The sequence below is a fragment of the Hippoglossus stenolepis genome, chromosome 23, assembly GCF_022539355.2.
Source record: "Hippoglossus stenolepis isolate QCI-W04-F060 chromosome 23, HSTE1.2, whole genome shotgun sequence".
Classification (NCBI taxonomy): Eukaryota; Metazoa; Chordata; class Actinopteri; order Pleuronectiformes; family Pleuronectidae; genus Hippoglossus; species Hippoglossus stenolepis.
This window is the reverse complement of record NC_061505.1, coordinates 4,061,014-4,084,777: the sequence shown is the minus strand read 5'-3', so window position 1 is coordinate 4,084,777 and position 23,764 is coordinate 4,061,014. Positions and strand designations below refer to the sequence as shown.

General features: G+C 44.2%; 3 protein-coding genes and 1 non-coding gene across 5 annotated transcripts; 3 read left to right on the top strand and 1 right to left on the bottom strand.

Annotated features, from left to right (window-relative positions):
• The first annotated feature begins 1,742 nt into the window (after positions 1-1,742).
• shtn2 (shootin 2) lies at positions 1,743-10,417 on the top strand. Its single transcript, XM_035148312.2, has 17 exons — positions 1,743-1,892; positions 2,869-2,918; positions 3,216-3,276; positions 3,537-3,631; positions 3,766-3,952; positions 4,130-4,227; positions 4,382-4,463; positions 4,817-4,911; positions 7,128-7,256; positions 7,335-7,488; positions 8,000-8,162; positions 8,401-8,459; positions 8,721-8,818; positions 9,217-9,237; positions 9,339-9,392; positions 9,500-9,650; positions 10,089-10,417. The coding sequence occupies exons 1-17, from the start codon at positions 1,859-1,861 to the stop codon at positions 10,244-10,246; spliced, it is 1,689 nt and encodes a 562-aa protein (XP_035004203.1). The 5' UTR covers positions 1,743-1,858; the 3' UTR covers positions 10,247-10,417.
• Positions 10,418-11,909: 1,492 nt separating this feature from the next.
• tex261 (testis expressed 261) lies at positions 11,910-16,788 on the top strand. The gene is made up of 6 exons (XM_035148756.2): positions 11,910-12,096; positions 13,641-13,720; positions 13,802-13,955; positions 14,079-14,146; positions 14,342-14,444; positions 15,541-16,788. The coding sequence occupies exons 1-6, from the start codon at positions 12,027-12,029 to the stop codon at positions 15,654-15,656; spliced, it is 591 nt and encodes a 196-aa protein (XP_035004647.1). The 5' UTR covers positions 11,910-12,026; the 3' UTR covers positions 15,657-16,788.
• On the top strand, positions 15,050-15,122 carry trnak-cuu. The gene has a single exon. It is a non-coding gene; the product is annotated as a tRNA-Lys (tRNA).
• Positions 15,392-20,119, bottom strand: ankrd53 (ankyrin repeat domain 53). 2 transcript variants are annotated; one of them, XM_035148752.2, is made up of 6 exons: positions 19,979-20,119; positions 19,581-19,677; positions 18,525-18,724; positions 18,226-18,390; positions 18,022-18,142; positions 15,392-17,928 (listed from the first exon to the last, which is right to left on the bottom strand). In XM_035148752.2, the coding sequence occupies exons 1-6, from the start codon at positions 20,017-20,019 to the stop codon at positions 17,506-17,508; spliced, it is 1,047 nt and encodes a 348-aa protein (XP_035004643.1). In that variant the 5' UTR covers positions 20,020-20,119; the 3' UTR covers positions 15,392-17,505. The 2 variants fall into 2 exon arrangements, with proteins under 2 accessions (XP_035004643.1, XP_035004644.1); XM_035148753.2 differs by having other exon boundaries at positions 19,581-19,674.
• Positions 20,120-23,764: the final 3,645 nt, after the last annotated feature.

Sequence of the window (23,764 nt, the reverse complement as noted above, 5' to 3'; positions counted from 1 at the left end):
TTTAACCGGAAATTTGGAGCCGCAGTCTTAACGAGGAGCGAGTTGTTCTGACAATGTCACCCACTGCTAGAAACACAGAACAACAGCTGATGTTAAGTGACAATTTCACCTTTATTAACACGACGAAGAATCATTAGTAAAGGTCAGGGTGACAGGCGGCGGGAGGTTCGGGTGCTCAGGTGGTGCCTGTGAAGAGAGCAACACACTGGGAGAGAAAAGACTCATTAAATCACAAGGACGTCACTGCCATGACTCACGGCAGCTTTTCATCGCTGGGCTGCGCAGGCCGCTCGCTCGTGCTTTGAGGAGGATTCAAAGGCATCAAAAATTATGTCAAAGACCTTTCAATGAGGTCTTTTGATTATGTTAGATTACCTATCTTTCACCGGGAATCATTACACATCGCAATTGTCCCGTGTTTGTGTCGCAAATAAAGAAATCTCGCTGCCAATATCTTTTGGAATTTAAAAAGCAAGCTATACAAGGCCGCTATTAATGTTTCCGCGCACACTGTGAATGTTTGAAAGTATTTTCCTGAATCTTGTTGATCACATAACCCGCCCGACATTTCTATAATTCCTGTGGACATCGAAGTCAGTTATTCCACAAACTAAAACCTTGGATAATTGTTAGACTCTGTTTCATTGACGATAAAAGCAGCGATAACCCTCAATTACAACCACGAATACATCCTATATTTTGCTCCTATACTTTCTAGAACTGTAGCTAATAAGGCTCCGCTTGGAAAAGACTGTGGTTAAACGAATGAAACTATCTGATGAGTTTGGTTTATCCCATTTAGGTCTCAGGTCTCACAAGGAGAACATGAAGTCTGATAGCATTATTAATACTTTTTTATCGTCTTCAGATCCCATTAAAGACCAAAACCAATATTTGATCCTATAAGTAATGTCTGAGCAGCTAAAGCCTTAAGATCTCACATTTACCTCCTTTGTTCAAAACTAATCACAACTTTTATGCAATTGCAAATACATTTTGCAGGAAACTTAACACATTGTGAATATTCACTGACAAAAGAAACTCTGTCTCTTTGCATTTATGTTCTAACTAATTTGCAACAGCAACTCCGAGTTAAATCAATCGCTCCGAGTTAAATGGAAGAAGTGCTGAACTCTGTACGAGCTCCGGCTGTACTCCCAGAGATCAACTCCTGGAAGGTGGGCCAATGAATAAATCAGGATTTAGGGATGAGAAATTCGAAGTTTTTAAATTATTAATGGTGGAGGAATGTGTGTCATCAACATTTCCGCTGCCACCCGACTTCCTCTCCCGATTTATCGCCCAGAATTAGGTTCCCATGGCAGGTGTGGGATGTTTCCGAGGTTGCGAACTCTGAGCTCAGATGCTGATAGAGGAATAAAAGCGGTTTTGCCTTCGCCCTGGCAGCTTGAGTGACATTGATCTTGTAGTACGGAGACAGTGTCGTCCCTCAGAGACCACATGAATGGACAGAGGCTGCATTTCCCTCTTTTCACTGTACATACAAAGGGGGGGGAAAGTTCACTCACCTCGTCCCCTTCGAGTTTACTGGCATCTTCAAGAGCAAAACCAAACAAACACAATCAAGAGAATAACGTGTCGTCAGCAAAGAAACACATAGATACTCATTTGGCTTGAAATCCACATTAGAAGACAATGATCAAAACTGTCTTTTACCCAATACCTAATAAGTTCCCTTTTTCTTTTAAATCATGGTAGTGGGGGAGGGTGTAAACTGAAATTCCCACTCGCTTCCCTCATGGTAAGACCAGAGCTACTCAGAGAGAAAGCTGGTTCCTTTTTCTGCTTAAGTTAGTGTAGTAAGGAGCTGAAGGCTGCAAAGCAGGCAGGCGTCAGGATGTGGTTCCCGGCTGAAGGCTGTGCAGCTGCAGGTAGGACTTCATAAAGATATTTATTCGAGTCACATGATGATTGCTGCAGTGTCTAGACTTCTGAGTATCTAAATAGGTCACGTCATTCATTATGGACTGATTTCTGCATCAAAGTAAGATAACGAAGAGGTTTTTCATCAAAACTTTTGTTCATAACTTAATGTGTCATGTTTCTGTGCATGTAAATGTTCAGTATGACATTTTTATTATTCCTAAATGTCTCACACAGTCTCAATTGATTTAATTTGATTAGTTTCTTTTATCTGGGAACTTCAAGCATCAAAGTCAGTTCACAGAAGAAACTTATATAATCTGACTTGTGGCCCTGTTTCAGTTTAGTGGTGTGGACGTGCAGGAACGGCGACGTACGGAAAACGATGAAGCAGCTCCCTGATTGGTTCTCATCAGTCACAACCTCTCACCCTTGTTGTCCCTCGTCCTTAACTTTTTTCTGCTACTAAGCAACCAGAGGCCGAGTCGACAATCTGCTTCCTGTTTACACCCCCAGAGTTTGAGTGTTGAATAGTCGTGTGACATGTGTTTTTAGGTCAGTTTATACGGATGGAGATTATTTCTGACCTGGAGCCAAAACGTTTATCTGGAGAAAGGAGATCGTTTTCATTTTAAAAAGCCATTCTGAAGCTAAACCGCAGTATCGTGGCGTCGCCTACATTTCTTGTCAGGAGCACAACAGGCCTGAACCTCCAGCCAAATTGGTGGCTGTGGAGTTGCATTGTGTGAACCACAAAGCTCTCAGGTAGTTGGAGAAGATAGAAACTGGAAACTACTGTGAAAGTGGAAAGTGGAAGTTTATTCGTGATTTCCCTTTCCTGTACGTCTCTGGCCGACCTCCTTCAGACGGCCTCGTGAAAAGAAGTTCCTCTTCAGTCTCTCATGACAGGATATGAGAATCTCGGGCTTTTGTGGCGTCCCACTGACGGGCTCTCTGTGTTTGACATCTGTTTGTTTCCCACAGAGTGTGATGGAGAGAGGGACTTATCCTCCGAGGACGAGGGAGACATTCAGGTATCACTGATAGTGACAGGCAGTAAATTACTTGTTCAGTAAAGCCACTTCCTAATGTGCATTAGAGACAATCAGCATGGCAGGAATCATTAAATACCCAGCTCCTTGCCAGCACTTATCCCAACCTTCAGTGTTTAATCAGAGAAAAGACTTAATGTTTAAAGTAACACAAATATTTCAGATCAAAAGTGCACGAATCTGATTTGATGAGATGCACGTGATTGTGGAGCCTTGACTGTTTTTTTAAACTGATCTCTTTCTCCTGTTCTGCGTCTTCCTCTGTGTGCTGGTCGTTAGTGTGAGCTCCTGGAAATGCAGCGGGATGAAGCCAATCACCGACTGTCTGAGCTGGAGGAAGGTGAGGAATCACATCTGTTGCCTTATTTTATTTTCCCCAACTCGCAGACAGAAAAGCACTCAGAAAGAAAGTCACACAAATGTACAGAAGAAAGGAAGATAGAACAAATAAACACATTCAGATTTAACACGTACAGCTCTTTAAAAACAGGTTTTAACGAGTTTTAACTTCATTATGTGCAATTTTAATTCAAATCATTCATGTCTTCTGTATTTTTCTGCGATGACCTTGACTAACAACCCTCCTCCCTTCGTTTACAGTCTCCAATCAGCTCCTGAAAGAGATGAGTGTACTGGAGCTCCAGTTCCAGATTGAACGGTCATGTAGGGAGAGCGCTGAGGTTCTGGCTGTAAAGGTGTCTATTGGCCACTGTCTTTCCTTTCCTTTCCTTTCCTCACCTCACCTTTGTTTGTCATTTTTACATCAATAAAATAAATAACAGCAGCAGCAGCATCCTCGCCGCTCACCATCACCTCCTCTGTTGCCTAGGTTACCAAGGAGAACAAAGCCCTGAAGAGGAGGAGCCAGATGCCGATGCCACTTATCTCCGAGCTGCCTGAAATCCTGGGCGCTGTGACCTTTGACCCAGATGCTGACCCCATAGTTAACGGTGATGCGGTGGATCTCGGTGGCGGCGAGGAGACGCTGCTGCTGGACAGTCAGGCCCAGATCGCTGGTTAGTCCAAACCACTCATGATGGGAATTCACCTGATCTTTAAAAGCAATATCAATATTAAATATAATAATAATTCGGCCCAGATTGACGAGTCATGTTCTGATCATGTATTAATGGTGATAAGTGCTCAGTGATTGTGTCTTCAACTGATCATCGGCTCCTTTGTGTGTGTGTCAGAGCTGCAGGCGTCAGTGGACGGTCTGCTGACCGAGAAGCTGCAGCTGGAGCAGGAGCGAGAGGATCTGATCAAACAGCAACATCAACTCAGGGAGCAAGTACGTGTGTGTGTGTGTGTGTGTGTGTGTGTGTGTGTGTGTGTGTGTGTGTGTGTGTGTGTGTGTGTGTGTGTGTGTGTGTGTGTGTGTGTGTGTGTGTGTGTGTGTGTGTGTGTGTAGACCAGCGTGCCTCACCTCAGACATCTCTTCACAGCTGGCTCTGGAGGTCGAGGAGAAAGAAGCCATACTGAGGAAAATGACCAAAAGGAACAAGACCATGAATAAAATGAAACGAGGTAAGCTAAGGTTATTGATTATTTATTGTACACGATCCCAACCACAAAGGAATATTCTTTGGATTTCACATTGTTTCCAATGAACAACAACTAAAACAACTAGAACTGCTCTCAGGAGAGTTCATACCTCCGCCAAGGCCCAACAGTCCCTTTGAATCCACTCTAGCTGTACCTGGATTTTCATTAAGATCCACCAAATTTCCTGCAAATCCGTTCTGTGGTTTAATATTAAAGCTTCATAAATACAACTTATACTGCTTGTTTTTTTAAATCCGCACTTTCTCTCTCTTTGTGTGTGTGTGTGTGTGTGTGTCTGTGTGTGTGTGTGTGTGTGTGTGTGGATGCGGGTACAGTCTCCCAGCTTGTCACGGAGGAGTTCGAAGACATGTCTCAGAGACTGGAGCTGGAGGAGGGCCTCCGGCAGCACGCTGAAGTCTTCGCCCACCAGGTCGGAGTGCATGGCATGCATATATACGTGTGTGTGCGCGGTTGTGTGTTTTCAGGACGGCACGGAACATTTTGTCGTACATTCACACCTATAGACGTGGAGGGTGACAGGTCGTGCCACAGGAAGGGAGCAGGAGTGTTGGCACTGACCTTCGGGCGGCTGACGGACACTTGGGGAAGGGGGACGGGGAAGGGGCTGGGGGTCGGCGAGAGGAGGTGTGGGGGCACACACTGCTTCTGTCAGGCAGCAGCTGATGTGGTGGGACGGGAGAAGGGGTCTCCATTCTCTGTTTTCACACCGATGACACTCTGGTCAAATCCTTGCGCTCTGTGTGTGCATTCACGCACAAAAGACAAAAGCTGAAACACACTCGTACACAGGCAGGGAAAACACCAATTTACTTACACACACAGACGCACACAAACACACACAAACACACACCAAAGTTTTCTGCTGCCCCACCTGCTCCCATAATGAAGCCCTTTCTTTCAAAAAATGTCTCTCTGTTCCCATTTGGCCCCTCCCCTCGCCATAATTAGCGGTCATCACCGCCGCTGAAGGAGAATAGTGGTCTTTAAGCACAACCTGTCTTTGCCTGACACCTTTATGTTTTGCCGAGCATATAGCAATTGTCGCCTTTGTGCGCGGCGTCCTCCATTTACCGGACAGGCGCACAATGGGCCGCCTCGCAGGGGTCCTTACCTGTGAAAAGGACCCCCAACTGTTCACACCATTCAGCCCCTTTACTCCCAATTCATGGTAAAAGACCCCCCCTGCGCTGAATGCCTCTTGTATGCACCACTATTTGTCTGTTTTCATGTGTTTTGAAAACACCAACCATTCACACCTCTCCTCTGTGATGCGTGTTGGTATAATGATGCAGGGCCTCAAACAGGAAACAATTTGGACTTTTTCTGTGTGTGTGTGTGTCTCTTTGTGTTGCTGTGTGCGACTGGGCCCTGTGTGTTTGTATGTATTAAATAATTGCACTAATTGCTGTGTGAAAATTGGTGCCTGCTGAAGGGAGAGCAGGGATTAGAGTGGTGTAATTTGCAGCGTGCGTGTTGTGATAGCGAGCTTCACCAAACCTGCTGCTTCGGGTTTGTGCGCACGGTGGAAACGCAGAAATGAAAACCACTCTTTTCACACTTCCTGTTCTCTTATGGTGGACCCGTTCCCAATAAATGTTCCTCCAACCTGTCACAGAGACGATTAAAGAACCAAGAGTTCACCGGAGTCACGCCCTTTAGGAGGATTAGAGGGTTTAATGACTACAACTGCTCACATATTACGTATGATAGGTTTTTAATGTTGATTCTGCAGTCAACTTTTTTAAAGTCTTCTTGTTTTTGTTTCTGGATATATATAAGAGAATTTTTTGAAAGCAAATCCAAAATATGTCAGATGAGAAGCTTTCTCTGAGAAGTTTGATCTCCTGAGCTTCTGTAATTACCTCTGAATACTCATGAAAGAGCCACACACACTTGGAGGAATGTGGAGGAGGAAACGTTTGGTTGTGGTCGACTGTGTCATTGGTGACATTTGTGTGACATTCAAAGAGGCTTCGCAGCTTCTGCAGAAACATTGAGATTTGTAATTATGATTTTGGATGTAGAAGGGGTGGAGCTGGAGCACGGTTTCTTCTTGATGGTTATTTCTTAAAAAATGTCTGTTTCTATTTCTTGTTAAATTCTGACCTTATTCTTGTTTTCCTTTGGTTATAGATTAATTCAGTTTTCTACTTTCATCTGAATGATCAATAGCCACATTTACCTATAGATATAAACGCAACATTAAACATAACAAAAGGTTTGTTTATATTGCTGTGAGCTCGGCGTAGATGATAGAATCTAATTTCCCCAGTGAATCAAGGTAAAGCTCGACATGTTGAATTTTCCCCAACGAGCCACTTTATCGTAAAGTAGGAAAGAACGATGCTTTGTCTCTCTGACAAATCGTCCTGTTTGCATTGTTCCCAGCCTTCAATGAAGCAGATGAGTTATTCTAACAAAGCTTCCGAGTCATTGTGGAGTCGATCAGCGGTTTGAAAACATCTTCTCTGCATTGTGACGAGGGAGTTAACAACTAGCCTCTGAGATCTCTCTTCCTCTTTCCTCTGATATTGTGTTTCACTGTCACTGATGTTTTTTCAGGGAAGCAGATAATTGTTAAGATGTGTTTGAGATGTCAGAAAGTGAAGTTAGATGTCTTCTCAGATGTTGGAGAAGCAGAACGCGGCCCACACCCAGAGCTCAGAAACCGGCCTGCAGCTGCAACAGGCGCTCCAGCAAATCTCCAGCATCAGCACCGCGCTGAGCGACATCCAGCGCTACTACCAGGACCAGGTGTGTGTGGACCTGATGAAAGGGAGCGTCGTGGGCATATGGATTTTCTTCATGATGTCCCCTGTTTGTCTCGTCCAGGTAAAAGAGAGGGAGAGCAGTGTGGGAGAGAGCAGCGTCCTCTCGGAGCTGCAGAACCTGAAGGAGAAGCTGGAGGAGAGGAAGGCGGAGAGGAAGGTTCTGGAAACTCAGCTGTCTGACGCCAACAGCACCGTCACTCAGCTGCAGGAGGAAGGTAGCAGAGAAAACTGCTCTGACATCTCACTTAGCAAACACGTTTTATTATCCAGCGAATCCAGCTTAGCTCCATCTCACTGCTCAGATTTGGATCAACTCAGGAAACTATATGGAAAAACATCCACGACTGATTTGTGAAGGCAAAGAAGTGCACAAGTCTACAGCCGTGGTCCTGTAGGAATGTTTTTCTCAGTGTAGACACATATTATTGTGTATTGTTCCGTTCAGACCTGGAATTAACATCTGTCCTGAGTGATTTGCTCAGAAGTTGTCAGCTTGATGTTCAGGTGTGAACACAGCCAGGACGTATCGAGGACATATTTAAGATCCCATCACTCTGAACACATTTGGAAATGGTCTGTGATGCATATGACTACATTCTTTTAGCTGAGTAAAGTGAATGCATCCTAATACAAAAGAGTTTTTACACACGTTTCTATATGATGTTGCTCGTTCTGGACGACTTCTCCCTCAGTCTGTGATACTGGTTTGCTGTCGTCCTTTTGCAGTGAAACAGTTACAAGAAGCGCTGACGAGGGAGAATTTGACTGATGAACCAGTGGAGAAATCCACCCCTGCTGCACTTCCTCCACCACCTCCTCCTCCTCCTCCTCCTCCTCCTCCTCCTCCTCCTCCTCCTCCTCCTCCTCCACCTCCCACTATTGTCAACAAGTACGTGTAACTCAGAGCTTCTTCTGACATTCAACTGATTGAAAGTTTCAGTGGACAGTCTTAGTTGTACCTGCTCATTTTAAAGCAGTTTCAGAGGCTTTTTAAGTATTAGAAATAATACATTTATGTGTTAGGAGTTGATTCATTTAGTATCTAACATTGTAAAATGAAATATCCATTTATAAAACAACAGTCCTCTGAATATGAAAATCTGACACCTGTGATTTCTTCGCTCTAGTTCACTTGACTTCCTGAGGAGCAGGAGGAAAGATGGAGCCAGTAAAGATGATGCAAACAGTGAGTTTCTCATTCCCCCTTTTGCTTCCCTGCATATGGGGCCTTCTCTTAATTATTATTTTTACTGATACATTTTTCTTGTTTCTCATCTTTGACTGAATTTACCTAAACATCACATACTGGATATTTTCTCAAATTATGAAAAATAATGTGAATGTGATGATATGAGATATGAGTTTACTCTTGAGGAAGTGCAGAACAGAAACACAAACAATAAACTAATAATAAATATATCTATTTGTATCTATTTTCAATATTTAGAAGCAGCGCCCTCTCCGAACCTGAAGGCAAGAGCAGTGGATGAAATGATGGAGAGAATAAAAAAAGGAATCGTCTTGAGGCCCATGAAAAGAGTTCAGGTGGAAAAACAGTTTGATTGTGACTGAAATTAATGTTTCAGGCTTCATGCAAGAACATATTTATTTTTATATCTATAATTTCTCTGACATGTGTCTGTACGGGGAGTAAACATGAAGAACTCCGTACTGTGCGTATTTTAGTCGAACGGGGCAGAAGGTTGGGTTTTTGAAAAATACAATTCACGAGTGAAAAACTAATTTCACATGGCTCCTATGAAATGTCTGAGAAAACTCAAAATATGAGAAAATTGGTGAATGCGTACGAACGGTTGTTGCATGAAACCCATTGATCTTGTCTTGAAGAACATTCTTTACAAAACCTACACTAAGAGCAAAATCTAAAGTAACAAATAAAAATGTTTTAATAACTACCATCCATTCACCCTCTCTGCTCACAGGAGGACGACAGCTCGTGGAGGGTCAGTATCTTTATACCTTTGTTCCTTTTTGCTTTTGTTATAAAATAAATGTGAATCTGTTCCACTTAGACATTTTCTTCACATCTCAAATCTTATCACAGGACTCGAGGAGTGAAAACAGAAAATCAGCAGTTGTGGAGTTGAAAGGAATGCTGGTAGTGATTTAATTTTCTTCTGCTATACCATAACAACCATTATACTGAAAGTGGTAGCACCAACGACTGCATTCTGAAACATTAACTTTAACCGTCTAACGCACCAGGACAACATGAAGCTCCAGCACCACCGCAGACTCCCATCCAGGAGGGGAATGGGACGGAATGTGGGGGAGATGGAGCTGCTGCAGGTGCTCCAGAGGAGGAGGAGAGCGATGGGGGAGCACAAGGACCCGTCCTCCTCGACCCAAACACAGGGTATGAACTCCTGTCGTGTCTCGTGTCTCTTATTCATACATTTTATGTGAGAAAAATGTTGTAAATTCTTTGAGCTATGAGGTCAGTGCTGCACACGTGGGGGTCGTACCAGGTCGTTTCCATTAGTTTGCATTAGTATTTACTAATGCTCTTTATATACAGTGTTTTCATGCACTGACATTTGACTTGTAAAAGCTACACACACACACACACACACACTTAAATGTATTAAAAGGAAAAGATAGAAGAATCAAAAACAAACATCAGATCACTTCCTGGCTTAACCTCCTCTCATCTGCGAGGGGAAAAGCCTCAGTGATATTTATAACCAGAACAACGTGCTTTGTTATATCACTGTGCTCAGCTCATCCTCTAGTTCTTGTTTTGTGTTCTGGGGATTTCGTGCCTAACAAGACGATGCACTGATCTCTCGATTAGACCCCCAGCCCGGCGCTCTGTGTGGCCCAGCAGCAGGACTTGCTCCGTGGGCAGAGGAGAGCAGCGGCGCCCCTGTGCTCCGGAGGCTGAGGCAGAACAGGGAGAAGAGAGACTCTCGCATGCGAGCATCTACACTGATCATCGTCCAGGAAAACTGAAATCAGTCAGAGGAACATTGACATTTATGTTCGATACGATGATGAACAGCAGAAGTGTTTATTGATCTATGAGGATGTTTTTTTTACCGTTACATTAAAGGAACACATAATTTCTTTGCACTGAAAAGGCCCCGCGTCCGTGATCTCTTACAATAAAATGTAAGGAAACCAGTGGTTTGTCTTTGTTTCTGTTAAAAACTGATTTCCCCTCTGGATCAGATACAGTCAGAAAACAGACCTTGGTGTTTGTTTTAACCTCCTGGGAGCCCCAGACGGGTGGGGCATATCGCAAACAACCATCAAACCCCACATTCATGGTCAAAGAGAAACAAAGAAATGCTTTTTTTTCAAATTCCATTTAACCCAAATCTGCCACTGAGAGCCAGGACTTGTTGCGTGTCAAAGGAAATGGAGCTCCCTCAGCCGTGGTTAATGTCCGACATCATTCTTTTTGGCTGCTTGGGTTTATATTTGATCTAAGTGCAAGTTACAGGGATTTCAATGCCGGAGAATACAGACGGAAAATAGCCCGAGCCATTAAAAAAAGACACCCTTGAATGGGAAACGCTCACCTTGGCCACTTCTCTCCCGAGGTGTCTGCCTCTTAAAGCTGGATCCAGCAGACGGACGGCGGCTGCCATTTTATTAAGGCCCATTAAAGCTCCCACACCCAGAGCCCAGAGGTGTTGCTGAGATAAGAGCCTCAGGTGACTCCCTCCTGAAAGTCTCTTTAAATGCAGCAGGTTGCCTTTTGTTTTCTCACCTCCACACAGATACTGTATATATATATATGTGTGCATGCATGAGTGAGCACACACAGCCGCACACCGTGCCGGCTATCTTATCTCTGTGCCTTTGTTAAAAGCATTTGAAAAGGGGATGAAATTACTCTCACCTTCGACTCCGACACCATTTTAGTGTCTTCACACTGTTTCACATTATATATTTACTTTATTTAGCTCTTTTTACCGCAGCCTCTGCCTTTTAACTCTGCGCCATACATTTTTTATCGTTTCTCTCCTCAATCTCAAAGGTGTGAGCTTTTCAGATAAAATGATGTGGGCCGCCACCTTCTCCGTGTTATTGAATTCATACACACGATGGCAAGTGTGTGTGTGCTCCGGGTATTACTCATGTTGTGGGGACCGACATCTGTTTGTACTGTCACATTATGGGGACAAAAATCAAGTCCTCATGACATAAATCATTACATGTTAAGGTAAAGACTTGTTTTAATGTTAAGGTTTAGATTAAGGTAAGGTTTAAGTTAAGTTGGAGACGTGTGTGTGTGTGTGTGTGTGTATGTGTGTGTGTGTGTGTGTGTCTATCTATAGTTATCAGGGCCAATTTTGGTTCAATACCATCATTGTGAGGACATTTTTGCTGGTCCTCACGAATTCAATGGGCTGTTTGAGGGTTAAGACCTGGTTATAAGGTTAGGGTTAGAATTAGAAGTTAAAATTAGAAACAATATAACAGATCCAAGTTATGGAAAGCCAAAATCAATCCTATCTAACATTTAATCCATTTTATTCTGTCCCCCTGAATTTATCTAACACAACGTAGTTTGAAACGCGTAACACAACTGCAATTCTCTTCCAAACCGCGGCGGCGCTGCAGCCTGCTCCACACCGGTACCCCTTATGTCCCCCCCCCTCTTCCCTGCTCTCGTTAGCTCGCACTGGAACCACCGAGGGAGGAAGTTAGCGCAGTTAGCATTCGGCTAGCTGTCCGTGTTTTTTTCTGTTTTATTTGTGTGCGTCGTCTCCTGCGCAGAGAGATGTGGTTTATTTATCTGCTCAGCTGGCTGTCGCTGGTGGTGCACATCTCCTTCGTCACGCTCGCCATCGGTAAGTGCGCGGTGACAAGCCCTGCGAGTGCTAGCGTGCTAGCTCGGATCTGCTCGCTAGCGCTAACGGACCTGAACTAGCATTTAAAGGTTCGGCAGTAAAACGTCACCGCAGCTGTTTATCAATTTTTAAAAAAACTCGTTCTGCACTGATCGATGTGTTGTTAATAAGACACACGTGGAAAAAGTTAAACTTCCTCAAGTGTAAAGAAGTTAATTCACACAAACACTCAGCAGTTACTTAGCTAGCTGGCTAGTTTTGCATCTCTTTTCCTTATCAAACACGTCAACGTCACCTAATTTTCAAACAAATTTAATTTGTAATATACATTTATTAGTGTTTAATCAACACAATTCAATTCATTTTTTTGGTTTTTAATGACACTGGCAACTCTTGGAGCTGGAAGTAATGTTTGCTAACTGATGCTAACGCTATCTCTCCCTTTTATTGGGCTCTCTCCGGGTTTTACAGAATGCAAAACCACTCGGTCGGTTGTTGTATCAGCAGACAACGTGTCTGTGTTTCACGTCGTCTGCAGCGAAGTGATGAAAGTCGCACCCGGCTGCAGGGTGCACGGTGCAAAGGTTAACATGCTAGCTAACAGTGCTGCCCGAAAAGTTAGCGTGGAGGTTTGTTCGTGTGTTTACATTAATGAACGCTGTGGAGAAACCGGCTTCAACAGGGAGTTTGGTTCGGGGGAGGTTGTTGGTTCGCTTTCTGAACGTCCGCGTGATACGTGGCAAAGAGTCTGTGTCCACGTATCTGAGCAGCTGACAGGTGTGGCTCCTGCTCACTGACTCTGTCACAAGTAAATAAAGAGACTGATGCAGCTCTTGTTTTTCTTTTATTATCATTCAGTTGAATCGACGTCACTTTTAAACGTTTGCTGAGCTGATTGTGACTCAAAGGTCAAAACACATGAAGTGTAATCATTGTAATGTGTGATACATTTACCTTTTTATTGAAGGTTTATTGATAAGTTATCGCACATTAATCAGAGAATAGGTAGTTTATACCAGTACAATACAGGTCAGTGCATTAATAAGAAAAGCATATGAGCTGGCAAAAAGTCTCTAGTGTGTTTCCTTTAGTCCAACATTACATTTGCTTTGTCTTTGATCAATAAATTCAAGAAAAGGGCTGCAAAGCGTCTGTTTCATTACCGGTTTAATAACATTTATCACTGCATACTATCTGCTATCATACTATCTTGTTTAAAAGTTAAACTGTGAAGCGCTGGGAGGAGGAATAAAGTTTAGGGATAGTGTTTGACAAATATGGACTTTGAAAGTTAAAGGCGATCCGCCACTGTCATCTTATCTTTGTCTCTTTTGGAAAGTTCAGATTGCTTTAGTGTGACGCAAACTTTCCATGAGCCGGTGCTTAAATACTATAATTGATTAAATGCTGTGCCAGCCTCGGTCAATATATTTAATATGTATGTTTTACGCTTTATGTTAATACTGAGTTACAATATCAAATCATTCTGTCTATTAACATTTTGTGACTTTTCTGTGTCCTGTTCATCCCCTGTCCTCACTCAGCTGCTGGCCTGTACTACCTGGCAGAACTAATAGAAGAATACACAGTAGCCACCAGTCGAATAATAAAATACATGATTCTGGTGAGTAGGTTCAGTTTAAGAAATTACTTATTCAAGGCTGATCACAAACTGCTATGTCACTTCACGTGTGGTTGTGTCCAGTTCTCTACAGGTGTGCTGGCAGGCCTCTATGTTATTGACGGCTTCCCAGTGTTGATGGTGGGAGTTGGTCTTTTCACCAACCTGGTGTACTTCGGCCTCTTGCAGACCTTCCCCTACATACTGCTGAGCTCCCCCAACTTCATCCTCTCCTGCGGTCAGTACGACACACTCGAAAGCAAAGCAAAGCAACTGCAAACAGCATCACCTCAAATGAACTTGTAACAGCTTCCTCACCATCTTGTCCTTCTTCACTGTTTCCTTTGTCTCCACTCCACAGTGTTGATAGTGGTGAACCATTATATGGCCTTCCAGTACTTTGCACAAGAGTATTACCCATTTTCAGAGGTAAGGATTTGGAGCGGGCAGCATTTTTACATCTCATATTTATACATATCCAGTATTATCATGCATATCTATATCACGTACTCAGATTAATCAGCTCAGTCATAAGCTGTTTTTTTTAATGAAATGGTGAAAAATGTTCTGCTGTTACATATCATTCCGTAAAAACATATTCCACTTAATCCTTTTTGGCCTCAGGTGCTGGCCTACTTCACCATCTGCCTCTGGGTCATCCCCTTCGCCTTCTTCGTGTCACTGTCAGCGGGTGAAAATGTGCTGCCGTCCACCATACAGCAAGGAGGTGAGCTTCTCTTCAGGGAAAATGGAAACAGATTTTTATGCCTCTGCGCCGGCGACAGCTGCAACCAGAGGAATTCATTATTATGTTATATGTTGTGTTCGACCCATTCTCGTGAGCACGATATGAAGGGAAATCCTTAAAATGTGGCTCAATTGTACAAGACTTAAGGATGAAGTGATTAAAATTTGGTGGGAAGTGGTCGAGCTCACCATGACCTCACAAAACAAGGTTTTGTCCATAACTTAAGAATTCATACGTTAAATTAAAAGGATAAAAAATGTGATTCCACACCAAATCTGTCATGTTTGTGTGGATGTGGTTCTAAAACTATTGAAGATACATAAAAACTGTTGATTTCAGACTGAACCCACGTTATCTCAGCTACACATTGGTAGTTACAGGGTTCAGGCTTATTTCTTACTGAACAGCAGCTGAAAAACATGTCCCCTGTAAAACCACATTTTAATTCATAAGAATTCAATTGAGTGAGACAATTCTTAACCTCTTATATGTATCAAAAGTGCAATTTTCAAGTTATATATATAACTGCTGAAGTCTACTCGGTTAGTTACGTGAACGAACTGCTCATGCTAGTAGTCTCACCCGCCCGGCTAGCTCAGTCGGTAGAGCATGAGACTCTTAATCTCAGGGTCGTGGGTTCGAGCCCCACGTTGGGCGCAGATTCCTTTTCTCACTGTGTCCCCTGAACACTCAGATTTATTTTTTACATGTAATTCAACTGTACTTTCTGGATCATCTGCTCTAATACTTAAAGTGATTTTTTTTGTTTGTATCATTCTTTAACTTATTTGTTTTGATTTCTATGATCCTCGTCCCTTCCTGTGTGTTTATTTCTTTGTACGCACACTGAGAGCAACGTAAAACTGGAGTCAGCTTCCCTGTAAATGTACACAAACGTGGCCAATAAAGCCGATTCTGATTCAATGTGAAATCAAACAGATTTAATATATTTCACATTACAACCAGCAACTACGTACATGTTACATTTCCTAACTTCCAGACTTGGAAACAGATTTCAAACGTCGGTGCTCACACATGTTATAATTAGTAACGGTTTCCATTTCTTCCTTTTCAGATGACGTGGTGTCTAATTACTTCACCAAGGGCAAGAGGGGGAAGAGGTCAGGGATCCTCATCGTGTTCTCTTTCCTCAAGGAGGCAGTGCTGCCCAGCCGACAGAAAATGTACTGAGGAGCTCAGACTCTGTTTCGGTTCGGGGGGTCAGGGGTGAGTGAGAGTGTGTGTCGGAGATTAAGGGGGAGGCTGGAATGACTGTGACATTTTCTGGACTGGACTAAAACTAAGCAGAGGACAAAATGGGGGGGGGGGGGAGAGAGGACACGAAGAGGACGGACCAATGGACACAGGAGAGTCTTCTGCTGGACGAGCCAAGGAGTTTACACAGGCAGCGTTTGTCTGTCTCTGTCTGGACTGACGACATCTACCAGAGACCTTTGCCGACGGGAACTTGTCTTTAGCGCATCGCTTTTATTATTGTGACTCCATTTTTAAATCTTTGGTACAAAAGATATACATGTGCAGGTTTAAGATTAACAACCAACAAAAAAACCTGTAATTTCTGACATCAAATCTATAAATAATGATCAGTTTTCTTCTTGACACGACATCCTGCTGCTCATCGGAGTCGATACACAAAGTAGGGGTGACAATAGTTCAGGAGATGGAATACAACTGTTGAGAAGGTGGGTTGGAGGTTGGGAAAGTTTAAAGGTGCTTCCTGTCTTAATACTGACGTCCATGTTTTGGTGTGAAATCCGAGAAAAAGGATAAAAGCTGCCAATCAGCTGCTGAAGCACTTTGGCTTAAAATGACAAAGATCAGTCTGTAGTTAACTTGTAAGGAATCAGCTTCTGATCTGTGGAGGTACATTTTTTTTTATTGCAAAGTATGACATGAAATCAATGCCCTGTCCTGTCACAACACTAAATGAAGGTGGTTGGATAGGATTCATTTTCACTTTCAATTAGGTGAAGACAAGAGAGGAAGTCATCGACGTCTCACCACGGACACGACGCACTGTGTGAGAGTTTTTTTCCCGTTACTCCTCAGATTCCCACCTTTTTTTTGGACTATTTTTTAAGGAACCACAGTAACAAATGGATTTTTATAAACACTCACTGTCAAAGACGAATGGGGAAAACTTCTGAAGATCGAACCTGTGCAGTAAGAAAGCTGCTCAAAACGGTTTGGGGAAAGTTCGATTGAAGAGGCTGAAGTTCCTTCTAACAATTTCTCGAGTGTGAATAATTGTCGCCTGTTAAAACACAACTGTAAAATAAAATAAAAGATTTTGTTGAAATAATTTGGAAGATTAAATGGTTCTTTTCACAGGTTGCGTCAAAGGAAATGGAGGCAACTCAGTCGAGTGCGTGTCTCTGTCATACGTGTTGGTTTTCATGTAGAGCGGAGAACTTGAACACGCGTGGGGTATGGCGCGGGGGGGGGGGGCGCATTATGCCAACGAGTGTCCTCACTGAAATAGAAGTACAAGAATATGTGTGTGTGTGTGTCAGACTGTTTATTTGAATGACGTTAAATTACCCAAGACCCATGTGGCCCGGTCACAGTGGGTGCACCAGGCTGTGCACTTTGACCCCCCCACTGAGGTGTGAAGTGCTTCATGAAGTAAAGGGACAAGACAAAACCACGACACACACACACCTAGCTTCAGTTGACAGGCCACAGCTCGCAGACACACACACCCTGTTGACAAGCCCTCACCTGGATCCCTGCTCACTTCCCTGGGGGGATCAGTGAAAGTGCAGGGGTACGTCTGTGACAGGTGACCCAGTTCACTGAGGGTTTTTCTCGTCCTCTGCTCACCCTGCTTTCTGGAGAGTGTGGCATTTTTTGTTTTATCACTCAGAGCTGAGGTCTTGAGATGGCTGGATATTTTACGAGGATAATTCCACTCTTCACGTCTCTTTCTGCCTGTTAGGACTCCGTCAGACCTCTATGTGATACACGTGTTCCTGAAATCTGTGAAAATCTATGAAGGCACTTTCTACCTGAAGCTAAATTAATAAAAAGGTGAGGGGCTCCATCCCCGGGGGCATCGTCTGTGCGGGACCTCCTTGATGTCCCGCGGATTAAAGTCCTGAGGGGAGTTGAGCCTGGATGGCAACACTCTGGGGAACAACACACTCTTGAGGACGTCCAAAGGCAGGTCAGGGGCGTCGCGAGGCGTGCTGTCCCACTTGGTGTTGTACTGAGGCCGCCCTCTGCTACCGCTGTCCCTCCACAGCGTGACAATGTCCTGGAGGTCAGGCCCTGAGCTGGATTCACTCAGCGTTGGCTTATGCGTCCCCACATAAGAGCCGTCCTGATTGGATAAGAGGCACTTTGTGTGGTACTTGCTCGCCATGACTTTGGGGGAGACAGCCTTGATGTGGGGAATACCCTTCAAGGCCGCCCACTCTTTCATCTTCTTGTCTATAAGACTCTGAAATCACACATAGAGGAAGTGAAGTTAGAAATCGGAAATCCTGAATTCAGGTATTTATGTGATATCCTGTTTTACTGATTTACAACGTACCGTTTTGTCGATCACATTCAGTTTGGCCTCGGCAACAAGGTCCCTGTATAAAATCCGAGCTTGCGCCATCTCCTTCATTTCTTTCTTCTTCTCTGCCTTCCACATGCAGCTTCTCAGATACCTACGCACACAAGTCGTGTTTTTTAGCGAACTGAAACTCTTTTGACTTTGATTTTGCCGTGAATTGTTCCTCCAGCTTGTTACCTGCCTACGTCTCTGTGGGACCAGACGCGAGCCAAATCCAGAGCTGTGTGTCCCATGTCGTCCTGGGCCATCACATCTGCATCGGCCTGCACGAGGATCTCTACGCAGTCCAGGAGGCCTTCTGCGGCGGCCAGGTGCAGCGGCGTCAGCCCTGAGTCTGTGGTTCTGGTCATAATGACAAAAAATGCAAAAAAACATTGTTATCTTATTTGTGGCTGCTCATCATCTTATACTGAATCAATCACTTCTTATTCTCTCTATTTTCATCTCTGAGCAACATTTCAAAATAAGGCTCCTACAGATGGATGTCGGCTTCGTTCTCCATTAGGCATCTGAGACAGGCGGCGGCGTTGTGAAAGTTGGAGGAGGACATGACCAGGTGGACGGGCCGGCGCCCCAGAGGATCGCCGTTGTCCAGCCTGTCCAACATGGACCGCATCAGGCGCTCAAGAGGAGCCAGCTGGCCGTAGAGGCAGGCCATGTGGAGCTCCGACAGACCCTGGAGGAGAGAACACACAGAGAGAGTCGTCTCAGTAGCGTTTTCTAATTCATTTGTACAACCTCTTTACCTCCATGACCTGAGCTCACACTGAGTCAAACCGCCTCTGAGCACAGACGAGTGAGAGGGCGACAGTGACCCACAGGCTTTTCCCACAGATCCTAACCAAAGCACAGGTATAACTGATGTGATGACGCATCCAATAAAATGTATAGTGTCGGCTGCAAGTGTGTAACAGAAGCTACTGTTCTGTTTAAAGCTGATTTTAATTTAATTATGTTAATTGGTTCCTAGGTGATGACGTCAGCAACTCATGGACCAAAGTTTTCACTGAATTTTCCAGTTGTTATTCTGATTTGATGCAGAGTTAATCTGTGTCTGGGAGCTACTGTTTGTGGGACTACAATTGTGGGTCTGTCACATTTGATCCTTTGTCTTTGCTCTTCGTTACCGTGCAACTATGAGAAAGAGGCGTCAAGCTGTTGTTCAAACGCTCTAAACACATAAATACAACACGTTTTGTTTGCAGCATCCGAGTTTTTGGAACATTGGAACTCCACCTTCACAACTCTTTAACATGGGACCTCCAGGGCAGTTGTAAATGCATCTTCAGGTTTGATTTTAATGCTGTGAAAGAGGAAGTGATTCCTCTCCAGCCAATCAGCTGCCACCTGAGGATCTCATCACACCTGCTCTTCAATGAGCCGAGCAGCTCTTTGTCTGTTTGCTGCACTTTGCACGAGTCAGCTGATAATTCAAAGTTATTCTTGGTATTAGTTTTGGAAGCATCCTCAGTTTCCCTGACTCTAACACAGTCTTTATCAAGCTGTGATGACGTGCAGCAGGCGGTGTGTACCTGTGTGCTGTCACTGAGATCCAGCTCCTGGGACCGGCCTCTGGCAGCAGCGGGGAACAAGCGTCTGTCCCGGGGAGAGCGGTCTGCAAGTTTCCTGCTGACAGAACCGTGTAGAAACTGGCTGTAAATACTTCATACGACCAGGAAATCTTCAGAATGAGGCACGAGACACGTTCGGTGGTAAGTTTACTTTTTAAAATGCTCAAAATCACTGCTTTAAAAGTCCAGCGCTACTTTAGTGTCACAACCTCTGTGGGTTTTTTCTCCCCGTTCATGGCCGCAAATATATCCAACTAAAGCGAAATCAGCTTGATTAATATAATATAGATACATCGTCACGTATATAAAGTAAATATGAAGCTAGCTTAAACTATTCAAAGGAAAAAAACGTAATTTACCTTTTTCCTCCTCGTTTTCCGTGTTTCTTGTCAGGTTCCATGGTTGCCGTGGCAACACAGACTCCCCCCCCATCCCCTCGCAGATTCAGGGCAAATGTCCCGATAGTTTCCTCACGTGGGAGTAAAACCCCACAAGACGAGTACAAGTACTGACGGATGCTTTTACTTAACTTGACAAGTAGTGTATAGTACCATTATGTTAGAAAGTATCTCCATCATCAGAGGTAAAGACGTCGTGGGTTATACATCAAAGGAAAACCTACACAACTGTGTTTGAGAATCCTTGGAAGTAACACGTATAGGAACGAGCAGGATATTCAAACATTGTGGTGGTGATGCACCTGGATGTTGGTTACCACCGACTGACCTATAAACCAAACAAAGAAGAAATATATGATGCAAGCCTTTCTTCTTCTTCTCTGTTCGGTTCATCAGCATGTAATGGGCCAGTTGGATAAAACAGAAAATAAAAGCCCACCTCTTTGATCTTAATATGTTCAGTAACGTGTGTTTACTTGTGAGTCAGTAACAGCTTGTGACAGATACTTTCATCCTCGTACCCACTCTCTCCTCCTCCTCCTCCATCTCTGCCTGTGCCTGTATTGGTATTGACGCTGCGTTGGTAAAGCGGATCAATCTCGTAGCCTCGCTTGCATGTGGGGAGGCCTGGCTGGAGCGTTTGTTCCGATGGCCTCACGCGTGGCAGCGAGGCCGGGACGTGGAACGCTCATATTCTCTGTGGCTGAGGGTCGATGGGCTCATGGAGGATCAGGCCTCCCTGGTCACAGCTATTGACCCCTGACTGAACTGAGTGTGATGGACTGCAATTGAGAGGCTATATAGACAGTATGTGCTGTGGATATATGCAGTAAACAGGATTATTATATTTTATTGTAATATTGTGACCTTCACCTCAATGGATTCTTTCCAAAATACAACTGAGGGGTTACAGGACCAATCAGGGAAAAACAAGCAGGAAGAAACTTGTAGTCATGAATTAGAAATATTCTCTAGCTTGTTTCATCTTTTGTTATAATTAAAAATATGGTTGTGTTACTGCTGTTTACACATGACAGACCAACAACATCATTAGCACTCAACAACTCAGTCGCCATGTATTGTTTTACATTTTCATAAAAACCTATGCAAGACTCAGCATTTCAGCGTCTGTGGCACCTGTGTGTGTGTGTGTGTGTGTTTTTTATTCCAGTCTTTAATTTGTGACTTGCCCTTTTATTGTGTGTCCATCAGGCTCCAGTGGAGGGTCAAGGACGGGCCACCGACCCCCAGCTTTCTGCTCCCAGCTCCAACCCCCCAGAGCCTTCGCCTCCATCACAACATGGCCACGCAGTCATGTCAGTGACTCATGCATGCGAGCGCACAGAAAGAGTGAGTCCATGTGTCAATTTGTGTGTGTGTGTGCGCACATTAGTGTGTACTCAGTGCTTTTATGTGTGTTTTGTGTTTGTAAGTGTATAAGGGTCAATAGCAGGGGAAGAGCGTGGCCCCGCTGCGGCCTCGGTGGCTTCCTAAGACCTCGGTCACATGTCAGGGAGGTTGTACGGAGCCTTCGGTGTAGAGCTCTTTCATGTTTGATTTTCAGCACAAGTCCCATTAGGCCGACCTCCGACATGACCTCTTTCCTCTGACAGTTGTGTGTGTGCGTGTGTGTGTGTGTTTTGTGATTGTCCATGTACTGTCAAATGCGCTCTGCATGTGATTGTGTACTCTTTAAAAGCTCCAAAACCTTAAAAGCTTTCTGACGTGTGACGGCCTGCTGCTCATTTACCAAGAAATCTAGACAAGAGCAACTGTTTACGTGCGCTCTTGATTTTCATCTTTCCATCTCTACGATGCACGTTACTAAAAAAATACAATGAAATGTGTGTGTGTGTGTGTGTGTGTGTGTGTGTGTGTGTGTGTGTGTGTGTGTGTGTGTGTGTGTGTGTGTGTGTGTGTGTGTGTGTGTGTGTGTGTGTGTGTGTGTGTGTGTGTGTGTGTGTGCTTTAGCTCCAGCACATGCAGTTTGTGCAGGGCAGATTAGCGGCGGGACGATCAGAGCTGTCTAAACCTGCTTAGGGCGAGGATGAAAATGAGATCATGTCCCAGCATCCTCCTGGCGGGCACTCCCATTGGTCCGTTACATCATCCAATCGCACCCCATCTGTTTTTAATTGGCGGCACGATACGGGCTTCTGCCTGGCTAGTGGCACCTGACCAATTGGCCATCAGGTCACATTGCAAAGAGGGATAGAGATGCAGTCAGCTGTTCTCATGCATAGAAAATGTTTTATAACTCGTTCTGTATAAAATCTCATCCTGCCATCAAGTGTCGTTTATTTTCTTCGTAGTTTGAAGATTATTTTTTTTTGCATATCAGCCTTTAAGGATGGTAAGAAGGATTACTACAAAAAAAGAGCCAAGCAAAAACAATCCTTCGGGGTTTTTATCAGGATTTAGCTTCACAATAATGGATGTTTAATGCTCGGTAGGTTTGGAAAACCCTTGGGTTTGAATTGCGATGAAAGCACTTTGACTTCACTGTAAAATCAACATTTCATTTGTCATATGTCCTGAAAAGATTAAAATATAGAGGCAGAAATGGACGTAGAACAAGAGGCAGGGGTGGATCCAAGGGTGGGGTCAGGGGGGAAAGTGCCCCTTTCCTGTGTCTAGTCTTCTTTTCTTAATTTTTTTAGAACATAAACTAGTTACTTATTAACAATACTAATAATAAATATGATAATTTCTTGTGTTTTTGTTGCTTTTTTGAACAACACAATGTGTTTGAATAAGGTACAATTTAAAATTGTGTATGTAAATTGTAGCGCCTTAAGGCCCCTGATTTAGAAAAGTCCTCTGCCACTGTGGTGAGGTGAAAGTGTTCTAGAGGAGAGAGAGAGAGAGAGAGAGAAGAAGAGTTGAAAAAGTGAGAGTGTGGAGGAGAGAGAAGGAGATGATGAGGAGTAGATACCAGAGCAAACACAGCCTCGATGTTCCTTCATATTTGATGATCCATCTTACAAGGACCCTGTGCCCCTGGGGCTTCTGAACTCTGCCTGTGTGTAAGTGTGCTGATGCCCTCACTTTTCCTCCTCCTCCTCTTATCCTCCTTTCCCCTCTTTCTTCCTCTGCTCCTCCTCGCCTCCTCGCCTCTCCATCCCTCATAGCTCCTCCTTCTCTTTCTTTATCCTGACTCCCTCCTCCTCCTCCTCGCTCTCTCCACGCCTCATGCTCAGCCAGGCGGCAGCGCGCTAATGCACCATGGCACATTCTGCAGCTCCGAGTCACAATGCGACCAGGCTTTGCGCAGTGACCGCACGGCGACCTCCCTCAGCATCATCGCTGCATGCACACACACATGCACACAGGCCGCGGTGCTGCACCTACCAGGGCCCGTTTAGGATGGAGTCGATGGGTCGGAGGGGTGATTGGGGTGTGGGGATGGCAGAGGATGAAGCCGCGTTCCAACGCTGACGGGTACGATCAGATCAAATGACAGTGAGATAAACTGCCAGCAGAGAAAGGTTAAAGCACAAGAGATGGCCTCTGTGAAGACATTTTGTGCCACACGTTAATTATCACAGTGTCAGAGGAGGTACTGTGTGTGTGTGTGTGTGTGCGTGTGTGCGGCTTGTTGAGCATGAAACATGACAAATGTTTCTAAGACTGGATTATTCACCCAATCGTGTATGTGGCCTCTTATAGGAAAACAGATATGTTGCACCTGTTGATGATCAAACAGTTGAGCTAAAACCGTTGACATTTAAAGTTAGTCCTGGCGAA

Coding starts and splice junctions, on each gene's coding strand:
- shtn2 (XM_035148312.2), top strand. CDS start 1,859: ATGTGGTTCCCGGCTGAAGGCTGTGCAGCTGCAG. Junction 8,163..8,400: donor CCTCCCACTATTGTCAACAA/GTACGTGTAACT, acceptor TCTTCGCTCTAG/TTCACTTGACTTCCTGAGGA. Junction 8,460..8,720: donor CAGTAAAGATGATGCAAACA/GTGAGTTTCTCA, acceptor TTCAATATTTAG/AAGCAGCGCCCTCTCCGAAC.
- ankrd53 (XM_035148752.2), bottom strand. CDS start 20,019: ATGGAACCTGACAAGAAACACGGAAAACGAGGAGGAAAAAG. Junction 19,678..19,978: donor GGAAAACGAGGAGGAAAAAG/GTAAATTACGTT, acceptor CGGTTCTGTCAG/CAGGAAACTTGCAGACCGCT. Junction 18,391..18,524: donor AACGAAGCCGACATCCATCT/GTAGGAGCCTTA, acceptor CATTATGACCAG/AACCACAGACTCAGGGCTGA.
- tex261 (XM_035148756.2), top strand. CDS start 12,027: ATGTGGTTTATTTATCTGCTCAGCTGGCTGTCGCTGGTGGTGCACATC. Junction 12,097..13,640: donor CTTCGTCACGCTCGCCATCG/GTAAGTGCGCGG, acceptor GTCCTCACTCAG/CTGCTGGCCTGTACTACCTG. Junction 14,445..15,540: donor GTCCACCATACAGCAAGGAG/GTGAGCTTCTCT, acceptor CTTCCTTTTCAG/ATGACGTGGTGTCTAATTAC.